Source organism: Sturnus vulgaris, chromosome 5, assembly GCF_052056855.1.
Source record: "Sturnus vulgaris isolate bStuVul1 chromosome 5, bStuVul1.hap1, whole genome shotgun sequence".
In the NCBI taxonomy this organism is placed as follows: domain Eukaryota; kingdom Metazoa; phylum Chordata; class Aves; order Passeriformes; family Sturnidae; genus Sturnus; species Sturnus vulgaris.
The window spans coordinates 1,139,946-1,162,150 of NC_142247.1; the positions used below are offsets into that span (position 1 = coordinate 1,139,946).

Here is a 22,205-nt window from a genome sequence, read left to right on the forward strand (position 1 = left end):
AGGTGAGGGGATGGAGATTTCCAAAGTTCCTGCTCAGCCCCAGCACAGCATCTATCCAGTCACCAGGGGCTTTGGAAGCACTGATTAACTTGCAGAACATTAATTCCCAGTGAAATGCAGTGTGTATCTCTAAAGAGACAATTCCACACCCAAATGTCCACTTTAGTCTGTGCTGACAGTGGTTTCTTGGTTGACTTGGGGTGACTTTTTCTTCTTTTTTTCCAGCTTCTCTCGAATTTTTTTCCTTTTTTTCCAGAGGGACCTCATTCAGAGGTTTCCTCCCAAATTTGTTCTAAACCAGGACAGTGGTCTATTAAAAACCCAGTGATTTGTGGCAACAGCATTTCCTTCCTCGACTGCAATGAAGCCCTGACACCTGAGCAGAATTTCTCTTGTTCAGATGCACTTTTTAACTTTTTTTTCTTACTTGAAAGTACCTTCACGTGTTCTACATGAAAGCCCAATCAGAATTCCCAAACAATTCCATTCTCTGAGTTGGAAAATCTCTCCCCCAGCCCCGTTTTTAAGGCACTCATTGCATCCATTGACAAGATTTACTCGTTCCTCTTGCAATATCTTAACCAACCTGAGAGCATCAAAAGTATTTAATGAAGTTATTGATCTGGACTGAAGACTTCCTTGGCTATCAATTTCCTCCTTACCTGCACCAGCTGTGGGAGGTATTCCAACAATTCATCATTTGACACATTTTCTATTTGCTGGACTGCTGCCCTGCGAATATCTTGGTCTGCAAAACTAGAGCAAAATAAATAGATATCATTAAGAGCTACCAGAGCACTGCAACTCTCCTGAGCTCTCCCTGATAGAAGATGTAAGAAAAACTGATTTACTCTCAAAATGGAACAGGGGGGAAAAAGAAAAAAAAAATCAATTAATTTGCTTTATTGTAACAAGAAACACAGCACAGATGACTTAATTGGATTGACTGTTACAGTGCAACACAGGGGGGAAAAGAAACGCCAAAAACCTGATTTTCAAATACCTTTTTGAATCTGAACTACCACATACTGCAATTTCCCAAAATATGAAGCAAATTACAGATCTCTTGCTGCTCTTTCTTACCTGAAATAGGAAATTTCTGAGCCGAGTGAACTTTTAACAGTCACTTGAAGACTTCTTTTGTTCTGAGCAGCAACACAAAAGCTTGAAATTTCCCATACAAAAAGGGTTCATTTCAGATAATTTACTCCCAAATCAGCTCTTCTGTTTTCTGTCATAACACAATCCAAAATACTTTTTAAACAAAAGCATTTTTGAAATTGAAAACACGGGTTGGGTATTTTTAGGATTTTACTTTGTGAAATTTGGTTAAAAAAAAAAAAAAAAAATGAACACCTTCCCCAGAAAGGCTCCAAGTCAGTGAAACAGACATTTGAGAACTCAGCATAAATGACATTCTCAACTAATTCTGGCTGAAACCAGGGTGGCTGTAGCCTGGTATGGGTTTTGTGATGGAGCTCTCATCATAAAAATGGTAAAAGAGGAAAATATGGTGTGGCAGCAGCGATTTTGCAGAAAAAGAAGGGTGGATAATATAGATGGTAAAAACATTTTTCTTTAAAGAGAATGAAATTTTGATGTAACCCGATTGAACTAAACTGACTCTTAACAGAACATTTTCTCTCTTCTAAGAGAAAAGTATACAGTGTCTCTTTTAATATTTGAAAGGCAAAGTACAATACTTTAAGAACTTCTTTTGAAAATATAAAAATCATTTCTGCCTTTTCACATTTTGCAGTTGTGACATTGCAATTTCTGCGAAATTGATCATTAAAGTTTGGATCTCAGATGTCTTTCCCAACCTCCATAATTCTATGATTTTATTCATAAAATTCTACACAGAGAATTTCACACGCACAAAAGTTGCCTAGATTGGTTCAAATGTGGCCGATTTGCTGTAGTTCTGCCTTAAAAAGGAAAGGAGCAGATGTGCTCTTCTGTGCACATCTGCTACACTGTGGGAACCCTGGATATTGAGAGTTTTGGCCTTTCTGTGCTGACACTCAATAAAACATTGCTTTTGACCCGAGGCTGTGCAAAAGGCTCCCAAAACTGAATGACAGAGCTGGAATCACTGGTGTGTAGTTTGACTAGAAGTGTGTAATGCCACATGGTGGAAAAGTGAGAATTTGAGGTTTTGGAATACAGCAATATATGGAGAGCAAGGTGAAGGTTTTAGGGCAGGGGTTTCTTTCTTCTTCATGGGTCTGGGTGGGATCTTGTTTAATTGGATGGAAAAATCCACACTGTGGGTCATGGGTGGCTGGTTATTGGGTTAAAAGTAAAAATAATTTAGGTGTTAGTTTTTAATTGGACAGTTGGTCCTTAAAGGGCCTTGTAGAGAGAGAGATCCAGCTCCATTTTTAGTTTTATAGCTTGAAGTGCTGTAGCACTCACTGTAATAGAGATAAGAATTAATAAACATCTGATTCCAAACACAAAATTCAGTCTCTTGAGCTCTTAATCCCGAGAAAGAAAAAGAAGATAAAAAGTGATACTGCATGGTGTCACCCTTATTTGTGTGTCAGTACTTGCAGGTTGTCCTCTGCCATCCCAAGGGGATTTTCTGTCTCCACCTGCAGCAAACTGGAAACGGTCCTGGAGACCTTTCAGTCACCAGGGTTGCCAGAAGGGGCAGAAATGTCAAATATCAAACAAAGAAATGTCAAATAAAGAAATGTCAAACAGCACCACAGTGCTCAGATGAGCTGCTGGGCTTTGATCCAGCTCCCTGAGGGTGAGCACCTGCCCCAAAAAAATCAGTGAATCCCCATCCTCTGCTGGGCTATTGGGAAAGATCTTTGATTTGGCACACACACACAAAAAAAGAAAAGATGACTAAAGGATAAGGGTTGTTCTGTCCATTCACCCCGAGGAAAGTCCTTTGAAATCAGAGCCTTCAAGCATGGCAGGAGATGGCACAGGCCACCAGTGCCACTGCTCCAGGAGCTCAGCACAAACCAGGCTGCTCTCTTCACACCCTCCCAGCCAGCACCTTCTGCCAATAATGCAGGAATAAAAATCCCAGGGGAAACAGAGGAGGCAGGGCCGTATTTGCAGCAATGAGCACTTGTTGCTCTCAAGATAAAAAGAGATAAATGGGAAAGCAAAGTGCTCAGCAGTTTAATGGCACCTGCTGCTTCAATCTTGAGCTTCTGAGTTCAATAAAACCAGCTGAAGCAGAACAGCATGTACACTTTGATCCCAGAATTAACTAGAGGCCATCTAATAAAAACGAGGATATTTTGATTTAAATTAAAAAAAAAAAAAAAAAAAAAAAAAAAGGTGAAAAGTTGTACTTGATAAAAATGGTTTTCAAGGCTGCAACCAGCTGCAACCTGTAACACTTTCCAGCAGCCTTTAGCAATGTGGCTCAGGTCTGGTTTTACTATTTGTTTGTCTGTTAAGGCACACATTTAGTGACATTTCTAATATGGTTTATAATTCTTTGTATACTGCCAAGAGAGCCTCGATGGGGAGAGGAGGAATGCATTATAAATAAATTATCATCCTGGGTCCAAATTAGATCTTTTGCAAGGCTTATTTTTTCACTTATTTATTCCAGGCAACCTATTAGGAATGAGAAGTTGTCACTTTAATATTCACATAGCTATTTAGAACAAAACATATTTGAAGGAGGACTACATATTTTTTAAAAAAAATAAAAAAATCTTTCCATATCATCTTATTTTCTAATTATGCAGTTGCTGCAAAGGGTTGTGTGCAAGCATGTGCAGATAATATGGAAATGAGTTTTTCCCTTCCTCTTCTTGCCTGGTTCAACAGGCTACTGAGCAGTGAAAATACACAGGCACAGGGTGAGACAGAAAAATGTTATTACTCAGTTACAGCTTGTCCTTACAGCAGCCAAGATCTGAACACGCCATGCTATGAGGAGACAAAATCCTATATTTTTGTTCCAGCTACACAAAGAACGAGAAAATTATTTTAATCCCAAACTTTCCAGAAAATTCAGCAGCTAACATTTGATTTATTTAGAGTTGATTTGATGTAAGACAAAAAAGCAGGGCTATGTCTAAGTTCCCAGAAGATGTGATTAGAGCAATGACAGGCACAGTGGGGAAATATCTGCAGGGCACTTTGCTTCAGGAAATATGGCTCTTGTCATTCTTTTGAAATCAGATTTTGGTAATTTGTTGGTTTTAGTGACTAAACTGTTCCCTTCAGCTTGTAAATCTTGAGGTCAGCTTGAGGCTTAGTTCAGTCTTTTGAACAGAATGGGTAATTAGCACATTTTTCAATTACCTGAGAATTTTTTAATCCCTACATGTAATAGCCGTTGCTCTTTTTGAATTTCAATGTTGTTCAGGGCCACGGATACAATATTGAATTTGTGTTTATAATTCCATTTGTTTTCCCCCTTCCATTTGTATTTGAGCAAACATTTAACAATCTCAGAAACACTGGAGTCACAGCAGACTCTGATGAACTCCACTAATATTGCTTGTGCTATTTACACTTGCATACACCAGATTATTTGCTAGAAGCCAATAAAAGGGAATGGTTTAGAAGCAGATCTGAGTTAAAAAATCCCTTCACATGCCTGTAAACGATACCATCTTCTAGTCTGGTACTTAATTAGGGCTGGAAGGGTTTTTTGGGTTTTTCCCAGTGAATAATCTTGCAAATGTTTGAGTTGTATCAAATATGATTTTAGTAATCCATAAATTAGTCTTGATTAGAGGAAAAAATAACTATTTTTTTTTTACTCTAATTCAATGCAAGAGAAATCACTTCAGGCTTAAAAAAAAAGAGCTTTATAGTCTGGATATTAGAGAAGAGCTGATTTCCAGGGCTTGCTGCAATGAATATGCAATTATTTATTTACACAAGCTGAAAACTCTAAAAGTGGAGAAGGGAGACAACTCTATCACAACAAATTCAATATTCCAGCCTTGAAGGGGACACTCCTCAGAACGAGGAGCTCATCTGGAGCACAGCCTGTCTACATCAATTTCTGGAAGGATTTGAACTGACAGAATTGCTGACATGTGGCCTCTGACTGTGAATTCAGAAAGGCAGGAACTTTGAGAATTCCTCTTCCCTGTCATCAAAACAGCTGAGAATTTAACTAAAAGAACCCCAGCTTAAAATGAAATATCTTAACAATGCTTGTAAGATTCTTTTATTGCAGTTTCTAAATGCTAAGTGTCATCCAGGTTTAGGTTTCTACTCAAAGTTTTTTTGTTGTTGTGTGATTTTTTCTTTCTTTTTTTTTTCTTTTTTTGTTGTTTGGTTTTTTTTGTGTTTTTTTCGTTGTTCATTTGTTTATTTTATTTTGTTTTTCCTTTTGTTTTTTTCCCCTCCATGAACAACCTATTGGTCAATAAATTCTTCACTGATTTGTGGTTCTGGTGTCTGTGACTAGAGCCAAGGTGTTCCCCATTCATTTGCCTGGCTGCACTGTATTATCTTGCAGCTTTTTTCTTCTGGCCAATTTAATTGTTCTCTCTTAGGGAAATGAGTATTCCACAGCCATGGCTTCTTACATATTTGTTCCAGGTTAGCACATATTAGAAACACCACAGGTTCCACCAAAAAAAAATAGAAACAATATGTAAATTATAGTTGTTGGGTTTAGTCCTCAGTCACCTGTCACACCTGCAGGTCCCCTTCTCAGCTTGTCTCACCATTTGGATTCTCCATAAGTTATGAAATTCTTTTCCTCTCATTAAACCCTCACCCATTTAAACTCAACACCCTTTCTGCAGTTTTGTTCTTCCCTCTCTGCACGATGCCAGTGACTGACAGCCACCCATTTTTTTAACTTCCCAGCAGATTATCACATCCCCCTTGAGACTTTAAGATGTTTTTCTAAAAGTTGAATTACGAGCTGGATGAGCACAGATTGAAATTTGGTTTAGAAATAAGGACAGCTTTCAGTCTCTGATTTTTTTTGTACAGGTAGCCAGGCATTTACCTTTCAGCTAAATCAGATTCACACAGAAATCTCAGCACTGCTGAGGTGCCCTGTGGATCTGTGAAATTCTCCTGAGATTTCAGCATCTGCCAGTGGTGAGCTGACTGTAAATGAGGAATAGATGTGCATTTCATGTCTAACAGTTTCACTGTTTTAATTTTATTGTGCTGCCTCAAACAGCCCAGTGCTGGAATACATTTGTCAGGTAAGTGAAGCTGCTCAGTTCTCTACATTTTCTGGCACATTTTGATCTCTGAGGAGAACAATGGAGCCTTTCACAGGCCTTCTTTTAAGCTAGAGCCTTGTATCATACCATTTATTTCTGCATTTCCCTTCCCATTTTAAGTTCTGTTGCATTTTCAATAAAGAAAAGCTTCAGTCCATGAAATTCATGTCATTCAGTCTGGCAGAAACAAGGAAACCTGAACTAACAAACCCATTGGAACGAGGATTCCAGCTGAAAACAAAAAACCCTTTGAGTGGTGCAGGATATCATGGCATGGGTGGATGCAATGGGCCAGGAGAGAAAGGATGGAAGAAAGGTTGAAAAGAACAGACAGGGAAGTTTTGTGAGGCAGTGTAAGTATTTTAAGAACAGTTGGAGAGGAAGAGGGAAGAAACTACTAGAATAATGATTAAGGTATAGTTTTAGCTTGCAGATTTCTCTTTGTGATTTTTTCATTCCTTTGAGGGCTTCTAAATAAAACACCGTGTGAGCTGATGAAGGTTAGAAAATGGTAAGAACTAAAGGAAATTACAGAAAGATAACAAATGCCATCAGTAAAAAGGACACTGCATTTTCATAATTTTTTTTTTTTTTTTTTAAAGAGAAAATTCACTCCTCACTGTGAGCCATCAGGTGAATCCTTCCCAACCCCACACATTGCAAAGGCCAGGTCCCATCCACTGGCTTTTGCTTTGGGTGATTGATTGGCAGATAGATCTGTTAAATTTACTCACAGAAAATATACTTTCAGTGATGCTCACAGAGATTTTCTACGAGAAATTCTGACTGAAACAACTAAGAATAAGTTTAAGATGTCATGGAGACCATATGGTGAACCATATCCTAGGACAAGAGTAGGAAGAAGTTAACAAGAAGAAGTTTCCATTTGAAACTTGTATGATCTAGAAGGTTCTTCCCACCCTGGAGACCAACTTCTCTGTTACATTAAAACTAAAGATTAAACCCTGGAAAACATGATTATTTAGATTAAGCTTCCTGACTAGAATGTACATTTATGCACAGAAAGCATGCAACATTCTACATAGTTTTCTATTTGTCCTACCACAGCATTCTGCTGTAGAACCTCCATATTTATTGCCAAGAAAGCTAAAAATGGTTAAAAGCAGTTAAAAATAAAAAAAAAAATTATCACATGCCACTGCTTAAAAAGACTTGTCTGATCTAGCACTGCATACATCTCCATTGCAGTTATCACTAAATTTATTTATATTAAGCACAAGCAGTTTTAAAGCTTTATCAGTACTGTGTTCTGTACATCAAAGAATCAAATTAATTGTCCTTATCTTATTTCTCTGCCCAAGCCTGTGTTTGCTGCCCATATCGATGCACACCCACAGCCAAGGCACAGGATGCAAACAGGCAAGGTGTGCTCTACCCCTACCTGGTTTATGAATACTCTGCTGGGAATTCCATGGTGAGCTCCAAGGGAACATCTTCAATTCTCCTTTTACTCAAACAATCCCAATCTGATTCAACAATTCTAAATCTGTTTGGCTTTCAAAGGTGTAAGAACAAAATCTGTCTTCAGGGTATCACATTTTATTGTGATTGCTGGTTGGATACCTGAACCTCTGAAATGCAACAGCCACTCTGCTACATAAAGTGAGAATCAAGAATAATGCAGTGACAGCCACAGGCTGAGGGACACTAAAACCAAAACTGGGTCTGACACCCCTGATTTGGATCATGGCTTTAAAGGAATGTCCTTTCCTGTGCCCTGAAGGAATTAGAATTCAGCAGGGAGTTTTTCTAGGAAAATCTTTAAGCCTAGCAGGCATCTCCACAAGATACTTCAGAAAGTTTTCTCTTCAAAATGGTTGCAGCCATGCACTGAGCTGGAAAAAAGACACACCTTCCATGGTTATTTCCTGATTCTAGGTCAATTTCCTCCTTCTCAGCCATGAAACCTCACAGGGCTGCAAGTGCACTCAAATAGGCCAGGAAAAAAAAAACAACCAACCAACCAACCAAAAAAAAAAAACCAAACAAAAAACCAAACCAACCCAGAAAAAAACCCAGAAAACAAAAACCAAACCAAACCAACAACAACAAAAAAGAACCTGAAGACATTTGCTGGTTTGATTAATGAATATTCTTGGACTTTCCTTTGCAGTAACTTGAATAGCAAGATAACCTGACTAAAAATTCCCAGTTATGGTTGTTCTAAACATACACAAACCATTGGCCTGCTAGCAAGACATCATAAATGATGGCACTGCCAACCCTGCTTTGGCTTCTTTCTGTCATGAGGAAATTCTCTCAGTAAATGAGTGTACTGGGGTTATTTCCCTGGCTACTGTGCCATGCAATGTGCATGCAGCAAGAGAAATTCTAACTCACTAAAGCTTGGCTTTTTACCAGATTCAATAAGCAAAACCAACAGCAAAATGCACAGGGCACCAAGAAGCTGCTCTGAGTAGGAGGGACCATCTCTAAAATTCTGCCTTAAGGATAATTTTATATTTCAGGCAACAGATTATAACCATCCTTCCCTGAAATTAGAGGTAAGAGCGTAAAATCTTTTTCTACACTTCCCCCTCCCATCCTCTCCATCACATCTTTATTGATTAAAGAAACATTAATGGTTCTTTAAATTCCTTTTTGTAAGCATTGGCTTCTAAGGCTCTAAGAATCAATGCACTTGGTCTGAATACTGGATTCAAGGGTGCAAGTGAATTTATCAGTGAAATGTGCCATGATTGTGTTTTCCATTTGTGAAAGTTCTTCCTTTCCACTGTATAAATGCACTGCATGCCATCATTTGCCTGCCTTAAGGCTTGCCTGCAAAGTGGAAGAGCATAAGAGAGACACTCAAAGAACAAGAAACATCTGTTAAAGGGCATGTTTAACTGTGGGGTGAACAAAACAATCAGAAATTGCAGAAAGCTGCAAATCCAGTTCAGATTCCTGATAATGGGGCTTGATCTGGTGGCTGTGACACCTCTCCCTAAACTCTGTGCTGCTGCCTTCTATCCCAGGCTGTGAGAAAACCTCTCCAGTGGTTTTCATTTCTCTGTCCTCACTAATGGCTGGTGGAGGTTAATCATCAGGACACATGCTGCTTTTTTTTTTTTTTTGCTCTGGGAAGAAGGATAGTTCAGTTCCCAAGCCAAGGCTTCCAGAAATGGTTTTAAGAACCTTTTGTAAAGAGTGAGCACATACCTGCAGCACAGATTCAGGTTCTCCTAAAGACACTGCAAACTGAAGTTCCACCAAAGAAAGCATCCACAATCTGGAGTGACTGGAAACTCTTGGTCTCTTTTATGGTATTGATAAATTGTGGTGCACAGAAATAACACAGCACAGAGCTAAGCTGCAGATCTCCTTGCTTTAGGATCTACTGTAAGCTGAATATTTATGCAGAATCAACTTTAATTTAGGAAAAAAAAAAATCAAGAGGGCTCTTGCAACAAGAAAAGAATGCTGAGGAAGTGTCTGAGCTGCAGATGACTGAAAGCTGGGAGAGAAGAAGCAGTGTCACCATGTTTGGCCCATTTTCACTGTGTTCCCTGGCTGTTGTTGGTCACCACTGCAGAGAGGATGCACTACATTGAATTTTGGGCTCATTCAGTGCAGTTGCTCCTGTCAGCAATACTTGTAGACAAAGATCAGCTCTAATTCATTTTCCTTGCCCATGGTTTGATAGTGATGGTAACACAAGTCCTTAAAATAGACATGAATATGTGAAGAGCATTTATTTTATATTCTGCTCATGTTTTATATGAACTTGGATCTTTCAGCCGTGTCTTAGCAATCACAAGAAATCAGAGAGCTGTTTCGTGCATGATAGAAGTGAGGAACTGAGTTGATGAGTTGTCAATGCCAAACATAAAACAGGATAGAGTTGAATGAATGTTCAAAACCAGCTCAGTTAAAGAGCCTGTGATCCAAAGTCAGTGAGGGGAAGGGGGAAGTAAGGTTGGACCCTAGCCAGTGTTACTGTACTTCTTTCAAAATGATAGAAAACTGAGAAATAGAGAAGTAAGAGAAGAAACTTCAGAAATCCATTTATATGGAAAGTACTCCTCTCCTTCAGCCCACTCTCTCAATTTGCATACATCCATGTGTCTCCGCACTTAAATCAGCGACCCAGACATTTTTGAAAGCAGGCATCTTTAGGAAGTGTAATCTCTGTGTTTCTGAAGGTTGTTCATGCACCAACAAAATATTGTGGCTATGAGAAGGACAGATTGTTTTTTCCTTAAGAGGATTTGTTCTGTGATCCAGAACTTCTTTCTGCAGTGTTACCATGAAGCAAAACATCTGGATTGATGTTATCTTCTGTGAGAAACTAAAGGGACAAACCATCTAAGATCCTGATCAGAAGTTCTTGTTCTTTGGCACAGCTGCAGGTGCCAGCCACTCCCCATGGTGGCACAAGAGGCACAAAGGGGTGACATTTTCTCTTTTCCCTGCCAGCAATCTTTGTGCAGCCACAATGAACACTGGGCACACTGCACACCCATGCAGGCTGAGAAGTTGGGGGACAGGCTGGGCAATAGGAAATATTCCCTGAAGCACCTGAAAGAACTGAAACTCTGCACCACACCCTCCTGCAGAGCTGCATCTTCAAAGAACATTCGAGCTCTTCCCTTGCAGAAATGCCACCCAGACACAGAAATAAAATCAGGCAAAAGGTCTGATCTAAAAGCCTGGCATGCTCTGACAAACCCAACCACCTTCTCTTTCTCCTCTGAAGGCTGGAAGACAACACACTGTCCATATACTCATTTCTACATGGATCTTTGATAAATTAGAATTGGATCCTAATCATTTAATAATGATAAATAACAATGTTATGCTCCAGAATCTGATCTGTCAGGATCTTTGCTTCCACTGCATTCCCACTTCACATAAAAAAGACATGTGAAACTGCTGATAGTTCAGATAGAAACCTGGGATACAAGTATTCTTAGGAAATTGCATCCAGAGAAAATAATCAGATTTAGATTATTAAATAACTATTTTTAATTATATGGCAGTAAGTTGTATCAAGTCACAGTGCATTTCCCAAGGAGGTTTATTTTTTTTCCCAAGGTACAGCATGAAACTGAGATTGCAAAACTGGTGCAGCTTGTGCTTACCCAAGACAAGCAACGGCTTGATAAAACAAATTTGCTCAATCATTTCATCTGCAGGTGTAATTTTTTACAGGTCACTTAATGCAGAATGCCTCCCAAGTTTTTGTTGGGAATGTAGCTGCTGACACAGGCTCTGTCCCCTGACATCTCTGGCACATCATGGGTAGGAATATCTCCCCATCAGTAAAGTGTCCTGACAAAAAATCAGCTCCCAGTGCAAGGAGAGGGCGTGGAACACAAGGCACCACCACAGAATTTCTTCAACTGATTTCAAAGTTTCACCCAATGTGCTTGAGAAAGCCAGGTTACACGTGGGGCTGTGTGGATTTACACAGATTATTGTATAATCTAGAGACACATCCCAGCCCTCCTTATCTCCCAGTATTCACCTCGTGTCTGCACAGCACTTTGGGGTTATGGAGATGTGTAAGTGCTGAGGATGTAACTGATCACCTGTTACCAGAAACTGCCTGAATCTGTTCCAGGGAATGAAATTCTCTTGTCATTTTCCTGAGAAACAGAAAACCTTCTCAGCCAGGAAGGCGGGGCTGGCACACTCGAGGTCATCACAAGAGCTGCAGCTCCATTTTCACTTTGACCCAGAGAGAAACAAAAGCACCAAACCAATAACAAAACAACAAAAAAAAAGGCACCAAAACCAAAATCCAGCGAACCAAACCTGGACAGTGAATTAAGCAGGATGTGATCCTGCTCTTCATCCTCATTTCCTGCTTGGGAGAGCTCCCCTTACCTGAAAGTCAGCAGCCCCAGTGCCTCTAGAGGGTGAGAAAATGTCCATTTCCTCAGCAGGGTGTGCATTTCTGACACGGTGGTGCTGTCCCAGCTGGGTGCACTGCCCAGCACCAGGGGCAGGGAGCAGCTCTGGCTATTGCAGGAGGAGCGAGAGAACCACAGGATCCTTCTCTGCTGCTCTGAGAGGCTGCAAAAGAAGATTAGAAATGCAGCTTGAAATTAAAAGCACCCGAAGCTTTGTGTAGCACCAAAGTTTATAGTACAGAGTCACCCAGTGCATTGCTTTTCAGCTAAGTGCATGTTTTCCTTGGGGTAGGAGAGCATTTTCTGCAGACCAGCCTTTATAAGAAAAGTGATATTTATATTCTAGATGTGTCAGCCTCAGGTCATATAAAAATGAAGTGTCAAAAGACACACACACACATATATATATATATATATGAGTATTTCACATTCCAAGCACTTTCACTTTTCCTCTCTGCTGTCTCTATTGTTGATGTTTATTTGTTTGTTTTTACTGGTTGGATTTTTTAATATTTTTTTTTGACAAAGATGGTACAGCTGTCACTGGCTAAATGATTGTTACATCTGTCCCCTACAAATTAACTTTCCTAACTAGATACACAACACTGCGAGTCACAGCTTTCATTCCTGCCCTTGCTTTGACTTTTTAATGAAGGTGTGTCTATTTTTAACATATCTGCTTTTACAATAATGTTTAGGCACATCTATGCCCATAGACAAAAACATGAGCACAGGCACACACATGCAGAGTGTGATTACCCCTAGTGCTGATATGAGTTTGGAAAAGGGAAGAAAAACTCCCAGGAACTTCTAGATTTATTTGAAAAATCTAGTTTGCCGTGTTTTACTGTACTTACAGAAAAAAAAAATTAAAAATAATAATAATAAAAAAAGATATACCAGACTCCTCACAGAGATATTAGATATCTAAATGTCATGTTGATAAAATGATCAGTCATCACACCATATTTCACCACGGTGAGAAATGCCTCAGAATAATTTCTGCCTTATAGCATCTGATTTGTCAACAATTCGGATGTCTTTGCCTCGTGCATATTAAATCTCAGGTTTTGACACATCAGAAAACAGGAAAATAAATTTCCCTGGAGAGACAAGCTCAGACAATAACCTTAATTTGATATCAGAGCCTTGAAAAGCAAACTCTGAAAGAGCAAACTGATCCCCAGTTCATACAAATAATTACTCAAATCAGGAAGAACATTGATTTTCTTGGTTAGATTTGACCAGGCTGGTGATGAATCTAGTTAATAGCATAACACAACTGTGACTTTAAACAAACTTAAATATTTCAGAATGAGGTGTGAGGGATTTAGTTGAAGGCAGTAAATAAATAGTTTGCTTCCAGACAAGCATTTAATTATCCAGATGTGTAAACAGGGCTCAAACTCCAAGCGTTTACATTCTTTCCAGGGTTGTCTTCCTTCTGTTTGCAACGTTTTGGGACATTCTTAGCCAAAAAAAAAAAAAAAAAAAAATCTTATCCCCACTCTGTCAGGATTGTGTCATTCTCAGCTCATAGAAATGAGTTCCTTTGGCTCTGTAGGCACTTGAGAACTTTTTTTTTCCTTTGCAATTCTGAATTACCAAGTGTTTAGGAACAGAGAGCAGCAGCACAGAGCTGGGTGTGTTTTTTCCCGAGTGAATTAATTTCTTGCCTTTGGGACAAGAAGTTCATAAATGAAGATGAACTTAATTGTGACACCAATCCTGACTTTCAGCAACCCGTTCAGGAAAAGCATCATCGTGGCAAGGGCTTCAAGAAACAACTCCACAATTCCCAGCGTGTTTTCTGTGACCACAGAGAGAGAGAGATGATGCCTTTGTGATCCGTGTGAAAAAGTCACACTCAGAAAAAGAGATCAAAGTCGCCCTAAAACTTCCCTGCCTGCCTGGTTATTTTATACATTTGGATGACATTCTGCAGGACAGCTCAGCTAAAGGACTTCTTTAAAATGATAACTTTAGGCAGAGATTTCAAACAGCATCCTCCAACCCAGACAATCTGTTGTTGAGATTAAAGCAGCTAAAGCTTCTAGTGAGCTTGTGAAGGGAGATAAGAAATCAATCCTTGTATCATGTTTTCTAAATAACAGATTCCTCCCTCTGCCTTTACTCAGAGGCAATGCCATTTTCTCTTTACATGCTTTAAAGATCAGAGATGAAATGAAAGGGTGGGTGGGGCAGGAGAGTCTTAAGTTTTGATTTGAACTGTCTTAGTCGTAACAAAAGTTTATATAAACATGAAATAAGACATTTAAGATGGTAAAAATATTCTGCATACATGTAGGATCTGAAGATTGTTATGCAATTAAGAGCATCTCTGTGTCAATAGGGTTAAGATGCTATTTAAGCCTTTTTTTTTAAATAAAAGTTAAGTTTATGGTTTTTTGGTAGTGGTGTATCTAAATTTCCCACCATATGAGATATATATTAAAAGCCTTCTGCTTAACGTTAATTAAACCAAAACACCTGAAAACCTAAATGATTCAGTAGTTTTCTGTTCAGGATTTGATTAGTCCCTTTAGCAAAACAAAGAAAACAGCTTCTCTGAAGGCTTTGTTAGCTGGTGCTACTTTTTTTGGTGGGAGGAAGAAACAGCAAAAAAAGAGTTTAAAAGCTTCTGATCTGATTTTGTTGTTCACGTTCAGTACTAAAGGAAAACAAGACAAAAGGCAAAAAGAGGAGAGAGCAGCAAAGGTAGAAAATGCAAATTTCTGTCCCCCAGCACTGATTTTCACTTTAAAGTTTCTCTTCCATGGACAGACTAGAAAAGACTTTTCCCACTGTTCCCCCAGGTGGAAGCAGATCTGATCACACCTCACTACAGAACTCTGTGACCTCTGCAGGTAAACATCCTCCCCAGGTCAGTGCAGAAAGGAAAAGGGAAGCTGGCAGAGAGGGAACAGGAAAGCAGAAGGAAAATGATGGATGAAGGAATTGAAGATGGCAGAAGCAGGAACTGTCATGATCCTGGCTCCAGAGCAGTGTCCCACCCCTTCAGGGGGACACACACAGCTCAAAGAGCAGCCCTCGTCTAGGGACAGAGATTTTGGGGCTTGTGTTTCAAACACAGTCATCCGGGAAGGGATCAGAAAGTGACACCTGAGATGTCTGCAGGGGCCAGCCCGGGCAGCTGGCAGTGCCTGCTGAGCTCTTGGCTCCCTCTGCTCTGCTGGGTGGTGATGCCAGGGATCAGAGTGGGGCTGCATCCATTTCCTCCAGCCCCACTCATCAGCACCTTCACTGGCCAACAGCCAAGAGATGGTGGCCACGGGGACCAGGGGTCTGAGCCCCCGACACAAAGAGGAAGAGTCTGAGCTGGGCAGGGCATGTGGGTGGAGCAGGGGACACAGCCAGGGACAGGGACACAGCCAGGGCACAGGGACACAGCCAGGCACAGGGACACAGCCAGGGACAGGGGGACAGCCATGGCACAGGGGAACACAGCCATGGACAGGGACACAGCCAGGGACAGGGACACAGCCATGGCACAGGGACACAGCCAGGGACAGGGACACAGCCACGGCACAGGGGAACACAGCCAGGGACAGGGACACAGCCAGGGACAGGGACACAGCCATGGCACAGGGACACAGGCAGGGACAGGGACACAGCCAGGGACAGGGACACAGCCAGGGCACAGGGACACAGCCAGGGACAGGGACACAGCCATGGCACAGGGACACAGCCACGGCACAGGGACACAGCCAGGGCACAGGGACACAGCCAGGGACAGGGACACAGCCATGGCACAGGGACACAGCCAGGGACAGGGACACAGCCAGGGCACAGGGACACAGCCACGGCACAGGGACACAGCCAGGGACAGGGACACAGGCAGGGACAGGGACACAGCCAGGGCACAGGGACACAGCCATGGCACAGGGACACAGCCAGGGACAGGGACACAGGCAGGGACAGGGACACAGCCAGGGCACAGGGACACAGGCAGGGACAGGGACACAGCCATGGCACAGGGACACAGCCATGGCACAGGGACACAGCCAGGGACAGGGACACAGGCAGGGACAGGGACACAGCCAGGGCACAGGGACACAGGCAGGGACAGGGACACAGCCAGGGACAGGGACACAGCCATGGCACAGGGACACAGGCAGGGACAGGGACACAGCCAGGGACAGGGACACAGCCAGGGACAGGGACACAGCCAGGCACCAGCAGCTGAGCACCTGGAGGGGTTTTGTGTCTGGGTGTCAGCAGCTGGGGACAGCAGGGACACCTGGGTCCAGCTACTGGGGCAATCCATTTCCTGATGCTTTATATAAAAATATATCTGTGTGTTTATCTGTTCCAGCAGCAGACCTGGATCCTGATCCTGCACAGGGCAGGAACAGAATCTGCCTGGCTGTGCTGCCAGGTTTGTGAACTTACAACACTGCTGGATTCAACAACTTCCAACAGGGACAACCATGCAGACAACCTGGTTTTAACCACTCTTTCTTCCTTTTCTATCATTCCTTTAAGAATTTTCTGTCCATTCACATATTCCCTCCCCTTTCAGCAGGATGAACAGAGGGATCCTGACACACAGAAAGGTTTCTTGTGTCTTCTGACCACTGACACCCACTTATTTCAAAGTCATATTTGAGGCTTGTAAGCCTGAAGCATCATCACAGAGTGATACTGCCATTAAAAATCTGCCTAGATTCCTGTTTTACTTGACATATGGAAAAAAAGAAGAGAAATCTTAATGTATCATGGCAATAATGTGCTGGGATACAAACATGTTGCAATTTTTTAAGAGAAAGTATCTCATGAATGAGAAAGGTTAAAAGAATTCCTCTGATACAGATACAACAAAATTTACAGGCTGGCAGATTCCTCTGGATTACAAAGCACCAAAAAATGGAATTGCTTAATTCACACCCCAGATATGTTACCCTTCCCCTTGAGGATTCATTTACTGGACCAGCTTTGCCTGTAAGATAGGAGAACAGAAAACAACAAAATATGGAAAAACAAAGGACATGACCATTGCTTTTCCTCCATGGACCTGAGACTGAACTTAGCTCAGCCTTAACTCCAAACTGGTGACTTCCAGTGCTCTCTTCCCTCCATATTCCCACAGAACCCAAATATTTGTGTTCTGGATGTTACAGCATCTCCCCTTTGCTGGTCCTTTGTAAAACCTATTCCTGAGCCATGAATTTGAGTTTAGCCTTCATGAATGTGGTGCTGTTGTCATCTGCCTTCACAGCTTGGTGACAGCAGATTTTAAAAGCTCACCACTGACTGCCTAAAGAACTTATTTATTCCATTTGTTGATAATTGCTTTCCTACTTTTTTCATTGAATGCCCCTAAGTTCTGTAGGATTTAACGAGGCATTTACCTTGTCTGTCACTGTCATGATTTCACAAAAATTAATTGTACATACACAGACATCCTCTAGTCTTCTCTCCAAACTGCAGTCTCAGCCTTTTTAGCTTCTCTTGGTCCAAGAGCTGCTTAAACCCTTTCATGGTATTTCTTGGTCCTCTCTGCACACTTTCCACATCTACTGAGTCTTGAAGACAAGAACCATGCAGCATCCCAAAAAAATGGACATCAAGGTTTCAAGCAGCAGAGAAATGACCCGTGCTGTCTTCCTTGACAAATTACTTTGGACTTAGCTAATTTCTTAATGATCTGATTCCTTCTTCCTGAGACCACAAGTTTGCCATGGTAGCAGAGGTCACAGGCATTGGGTTTGAAGTTCCCTAAATCATTCTGAAGCATATTTTGCAGGTGAAAATTTCACTGTCACGTGGCTCTTCATAATAAAACACTGACATCCCATTCACAGTTTAAAACAGAATAACAAAACCTCAAACCACAGATCCCATGGCTAATAAAAAGAATTTTACATTTCATCTTTGTAGAAGTTGAGTTAAACATAAAATACAACAGAAAACTTGTCTCTCCTATTTAAAAAAAAAAAAATTATTTAAAAAAAAAGAGGTCAGACCACCAATGTAGAAATCAGCACAGAAAAATCTTCTTAACAGATACATCATATCCCACTGGGAGTGCTGAATTAAGTTATTTAGTTATTGCAAAACTAATGCACCTTTTGACCTTTGCTGGAGGATTAATTCACACAATTAACTGCCATTAGTATAATGGCTCTCTGTGAGCACCTGTGCTCCAAATCCCACTCTGATTATACCCCAAATGATTTTATGCAGTACATAATCCTAATTGGTAATACAACATTCCCAGAGCAGAGTGTGAATACTGATCTTCCTCAGCTCAGAGTGTGCTTTGTTCCACTTTGTCTTTGTCCACCTTGTGTGAAAGCTGAACTTTCCACACTTCTTCCCTTGCAGGATTTCCAAAACCCATTTCCCAGCTCTGTCTGGGTGTGTTTAATAACTAAAGGAGGCAGATTTCCCTGGAACCTCAAGGTGCTCTTGCTGATGCTGATACAGATGCAGTGCATTACCTGAAAAATCTCAGGTTTTGAAGGAAAAATTAATTTCTTGCCTCAAAGACATGAAAAGCTCGAGTAACAGAAAGGGAAAAACAATCCTTTCCTCAGCTGGTAAAATACACTGCCACCTCCAGGGCCTTAGCAGCCCTTGCTGTCATTTATTCTTCCATTTACAAGTGTTATTTCTCAAATCAGTCAGGCCAGGCTCTATCAGAGGAAAATTTTGTTTTTAACAAATTGGATCAATTGACTGGTCCAGCAAGGACCAGCAGGGTTAGGCTGGGACAACTTACAGCAAGAGAGAATGTTTCTGTGAAAACTTTGCAATGTGCTGCAGGCACTCTTGGCTTGGCTCCACGAGATCACCTCTTCTTTCTTCAGCTTCAGGTTTAATGAACTCCAAATCAGTTTCTGGGAAGTCGATCTTTATTTAAAAAAAAACCAAAACAAACAAACAAACAAACCAAAACAAAACAAAAACAAAAAAGCCCAAACCAAAACCAAACAACAACAACAAAAAACAAACAAACAAGAAAAGAAAGAAAAAAAAATAGATTTTAGCAATGAAAAAAAGAAGAAAGTTGATCCTTATTAAAAGAAAAAAAACAAGAAAGAAAGAAAAAAAAATAAGGGTTTTAGCAAGGTATAATCTCCAAGTGTCAATAAATGTTATCTTGGATTATACAAAGTATGGGGAAAATACAAAGTATGACAAAAAGAAAAGAGGATAATGATTTGAGGATGCTCACTGTATGCAATATGTTACTTCAGTGTTTTGTTGATAAATCCATCCACAGAAATCAGTGGAACCAAATATTCCTGGGAGAATTTCATCCCCCATATGACAATTCTATTAGAACTGCATGAGCTCAAAGCAATTTCTTGCTTTTTGTCTCTTTTTTTTTTTTTTATGAGATGGTTCTCAAATGGAAAACTCATTAAAGTAGATTATTTTTACATTTTTTTTTAAAGTAAAGTTATTTCTGATGTGTAGTTTGTCAATGTAAGAGGCAGAAATCAGATTCCTGATGTTCAATTTATGAATATATTGTACAACATCTACAAATTTTCCATTCTTACACATGCCTGTCAGAAATTAAGGATAATGTTTTTTAAGATACAGAGAAAACAAACATTCAACCAAAACTACAAAGCTTGAGGTATTTGACAATCTGAGTAGATTTATCTGAAAATTCAGATTGTTCTTCAAAATTCAGCTCAATTTACATCCAGCTTTGGTCTATTAATGCACACCAAAATATCTCTATCTACATTTTAATAAAAATACTTGATATGCATCACTCTTCTAAAAGCTAACAAATTTATTCTCTATAAAACACTCAGTCACATTGCAAAACTAAATGATCTTTAAGGTCTCTTCCAAGCCAAGCCTAGATTTTCTATGAAAATATTTATTTACAACATTTCCAGCATGTTCACAAATTGTGATATGGCTGGGAATAACTGAAAATGGAGGGGGGACAAAATGAGAAATCATGTTTATATCAGTAGATATAAATTAACAGCCATTTACTGCCTCAACTTCCCTGAATTATTAATTGGGGGAGATATTTTAAGGCACGGTCTTTGACTGAACTCAGCCTGGAAAATCCCCATTTTCTCATCTGTTCAAACAAAGCTATTTTTAGGCCAGTTTATCTCTATCACCTCCTTTTACATTTCATTTGCTAGCACACATTAGCATTTTTAATAAGGAAAACAATTGGCTTTGCCCTTGGAATCCCCAGTCGCTGTGTGAACCTGGGAAGGTGACAAAGCTGATGTTTTTCTATGAGTGGCCGTGATGGAAACACATTTTTGGATTTGGGATTTTGGGGGTGGGTGGTGGGATCACCCCTCTCTTCCTTGCACTTTGCCAGGACACAAGAAGCCTGCCTTGGCTCCGTGGCTGTCTCACCTGCAGGGTGAGCGAGGTTGGTGTCTCAGTGCTGCAGATGCCAGGGCTGCTCACTGCGCTGGGGACTGGGCTGTGCAGGGCCATGCTGAGCAGCACGGAACCGTGGATGAGCCTCCTGAAAAAAAAAAAAAAAACAGGGAGAGATGCTGCATGCAACAGGCAAAGTGAGGTTTGGGACCTCTGGGTGCTCTCAGGCACTCGGCTGTTGGGTTATTTTCTTCAAAATGCCAAGCAGCTGATAGTTGTTATAAAGTTATTTATTATAGAAGTAGCTCAGGCTTAAAGGCAAAAGCAAAGCAAAGCAATGGTCAAAGCAATGGCATAAAAGCAAATGGCAAAAGCAGTGGCAAAATGCAATGGCATAGAGCCCCAGCTCTCCCCAGTGCATGTTCTTTTATAGAAACTTTCCAACCAGCTGAGACACAAACTCAGAGCACTGCTCCTTAACCTATTACAATTCTGGTTTCTTAGCACACCAGGCTGTGTATAAACTACATACATGGCCTGTCTTGTTCCAACTGAAAAATGTCAGCAATATTCTGAACTCTAACTCTGTTATGTCTGAAGCCGGGTTCTTGGAGCCTCTAAGGAAACACCAGCATGTTTTTCAACCTTCACTAGAACATGCACTGCTTCTCAGGCATCTAAGACCTTTTACTCACTAAAAGCACTTAAAACTTATTCCATTTACTTACTTACTTGCTCACTCCATCTGCTCACTTACTCATTCCACCCAAAGGCTTTAATTCAATCCCTGCACTCTGATTCCTCTCTGAAGAAATCAGAGATTCCTGACTGACTGACTCCAACAGGCTTCACTGAGATGCCACCAAAGCACATGGAACACAGAACAAAGCAGAGCAAAGCTTTTATCTTTGTGTGAACCAATCCAGCTCAGCCAGGAGAGGCTGCATCCCTCTCAACATCTCTGCATTTGCAGGGTTCATGGAATAAAATCACTCTGAGCCAGCTCTGCACTTCACCACTGGCTCCTTGTGTGACAGGGGCTGCCCTTGAAGCCAGGTGTAAAATAAGGATAACACAATATTCTCCGTCTCAAGATTTAATTTTGAGGGCAAATCTGAAAGGTGGAGGGCAGCACATTTGCTCCACAAAAACGAGAAACTCACGGTTATCTACTGCCTCCATAAGGGATCCTTGCTGATTTTATGGAGGGGGGAAAGATGGTAGGAGAGTCTCCAAAGAGCTGAAAGAAGTTTGAGTGGGATAGTTTGTACCACAGAGTTTTTGGGCAGATGAAAGGTTATGGTCTGAAGTGCCAGCCTGAGCACTAGAGTTACAAGGAAGTGTTATCAGTAAGACAGGCATGCATGTGGCCAGCAGATAAGAAAGCCAGGCTGATTTGGCAGGTCAGCATAATCCAGTCTAGAGAACTCGAATAAAATCAGAAAGTTCAGGTGGAAATTCTAAGCATAACAAACCAACTCAAATTTAGATTGCAGTACCTGAATAAAGGAAGATATAATGCATCGGGCTTACCCCTTAATTTGTCAATATCTTAATGAGTAGTGAGGTTAGAAATTTGATTATGTTCAGCATAATCTTTTTGTACTGACAAATAATTTCCACTAAGATCTTTTTAAACACTGTTCAGTCAAAACTGAGAGAATCACTAGGTACTGCAGCAGAAAGAGCCAGCCAGGTAAATGAGGGCTGAATGCCTGCCTTTCACCTGAGAGGAAGATGCTAAAGGTACAAGAGACACCAGATGGACTATTTGATCCCAGCAGGAGCTTGCAACATTGCT

At 40.8% G+C, this 22,205-nt stretch overlaps 1 protein-coding gene across 2 annotated transcripts in view; it reads right to left on the reverse strand.

Moving 5' to 3' along the window:
* Positions 1–22,205, reverse strand: part of PIK3C2G (phosphatidylinositol-4-phosphate 3-kinase catalytic subunit type 2 gamma) — a 187,720-nt gene that overhangs the window by 106,048 nt on the left and 59,467 nt on the right. For both annotated transcript variants that reach the window (XM_088164523.1, XM_088164524.1), the window contains exons 14-17: positions 20,438–20,552; positions 18,813–18,943; positions 12,042–12,230; positions 663–756 (exon numbers count right to left, since the gene is read on the reverse strand). In XM_088164523.1, coding sequence (XP_088020649.1) covers positions 663–756; positions 12,042–12,230; positions 18,813–18,943; positions 20,438–20,552 — 529 coding nt within the window. The remainder of the gene's footprint in view (positions 1–662; positions 757–12,041; positions 12,231–18,812; positions 18,944–20,437; positions 20,553–22,205) is intronic.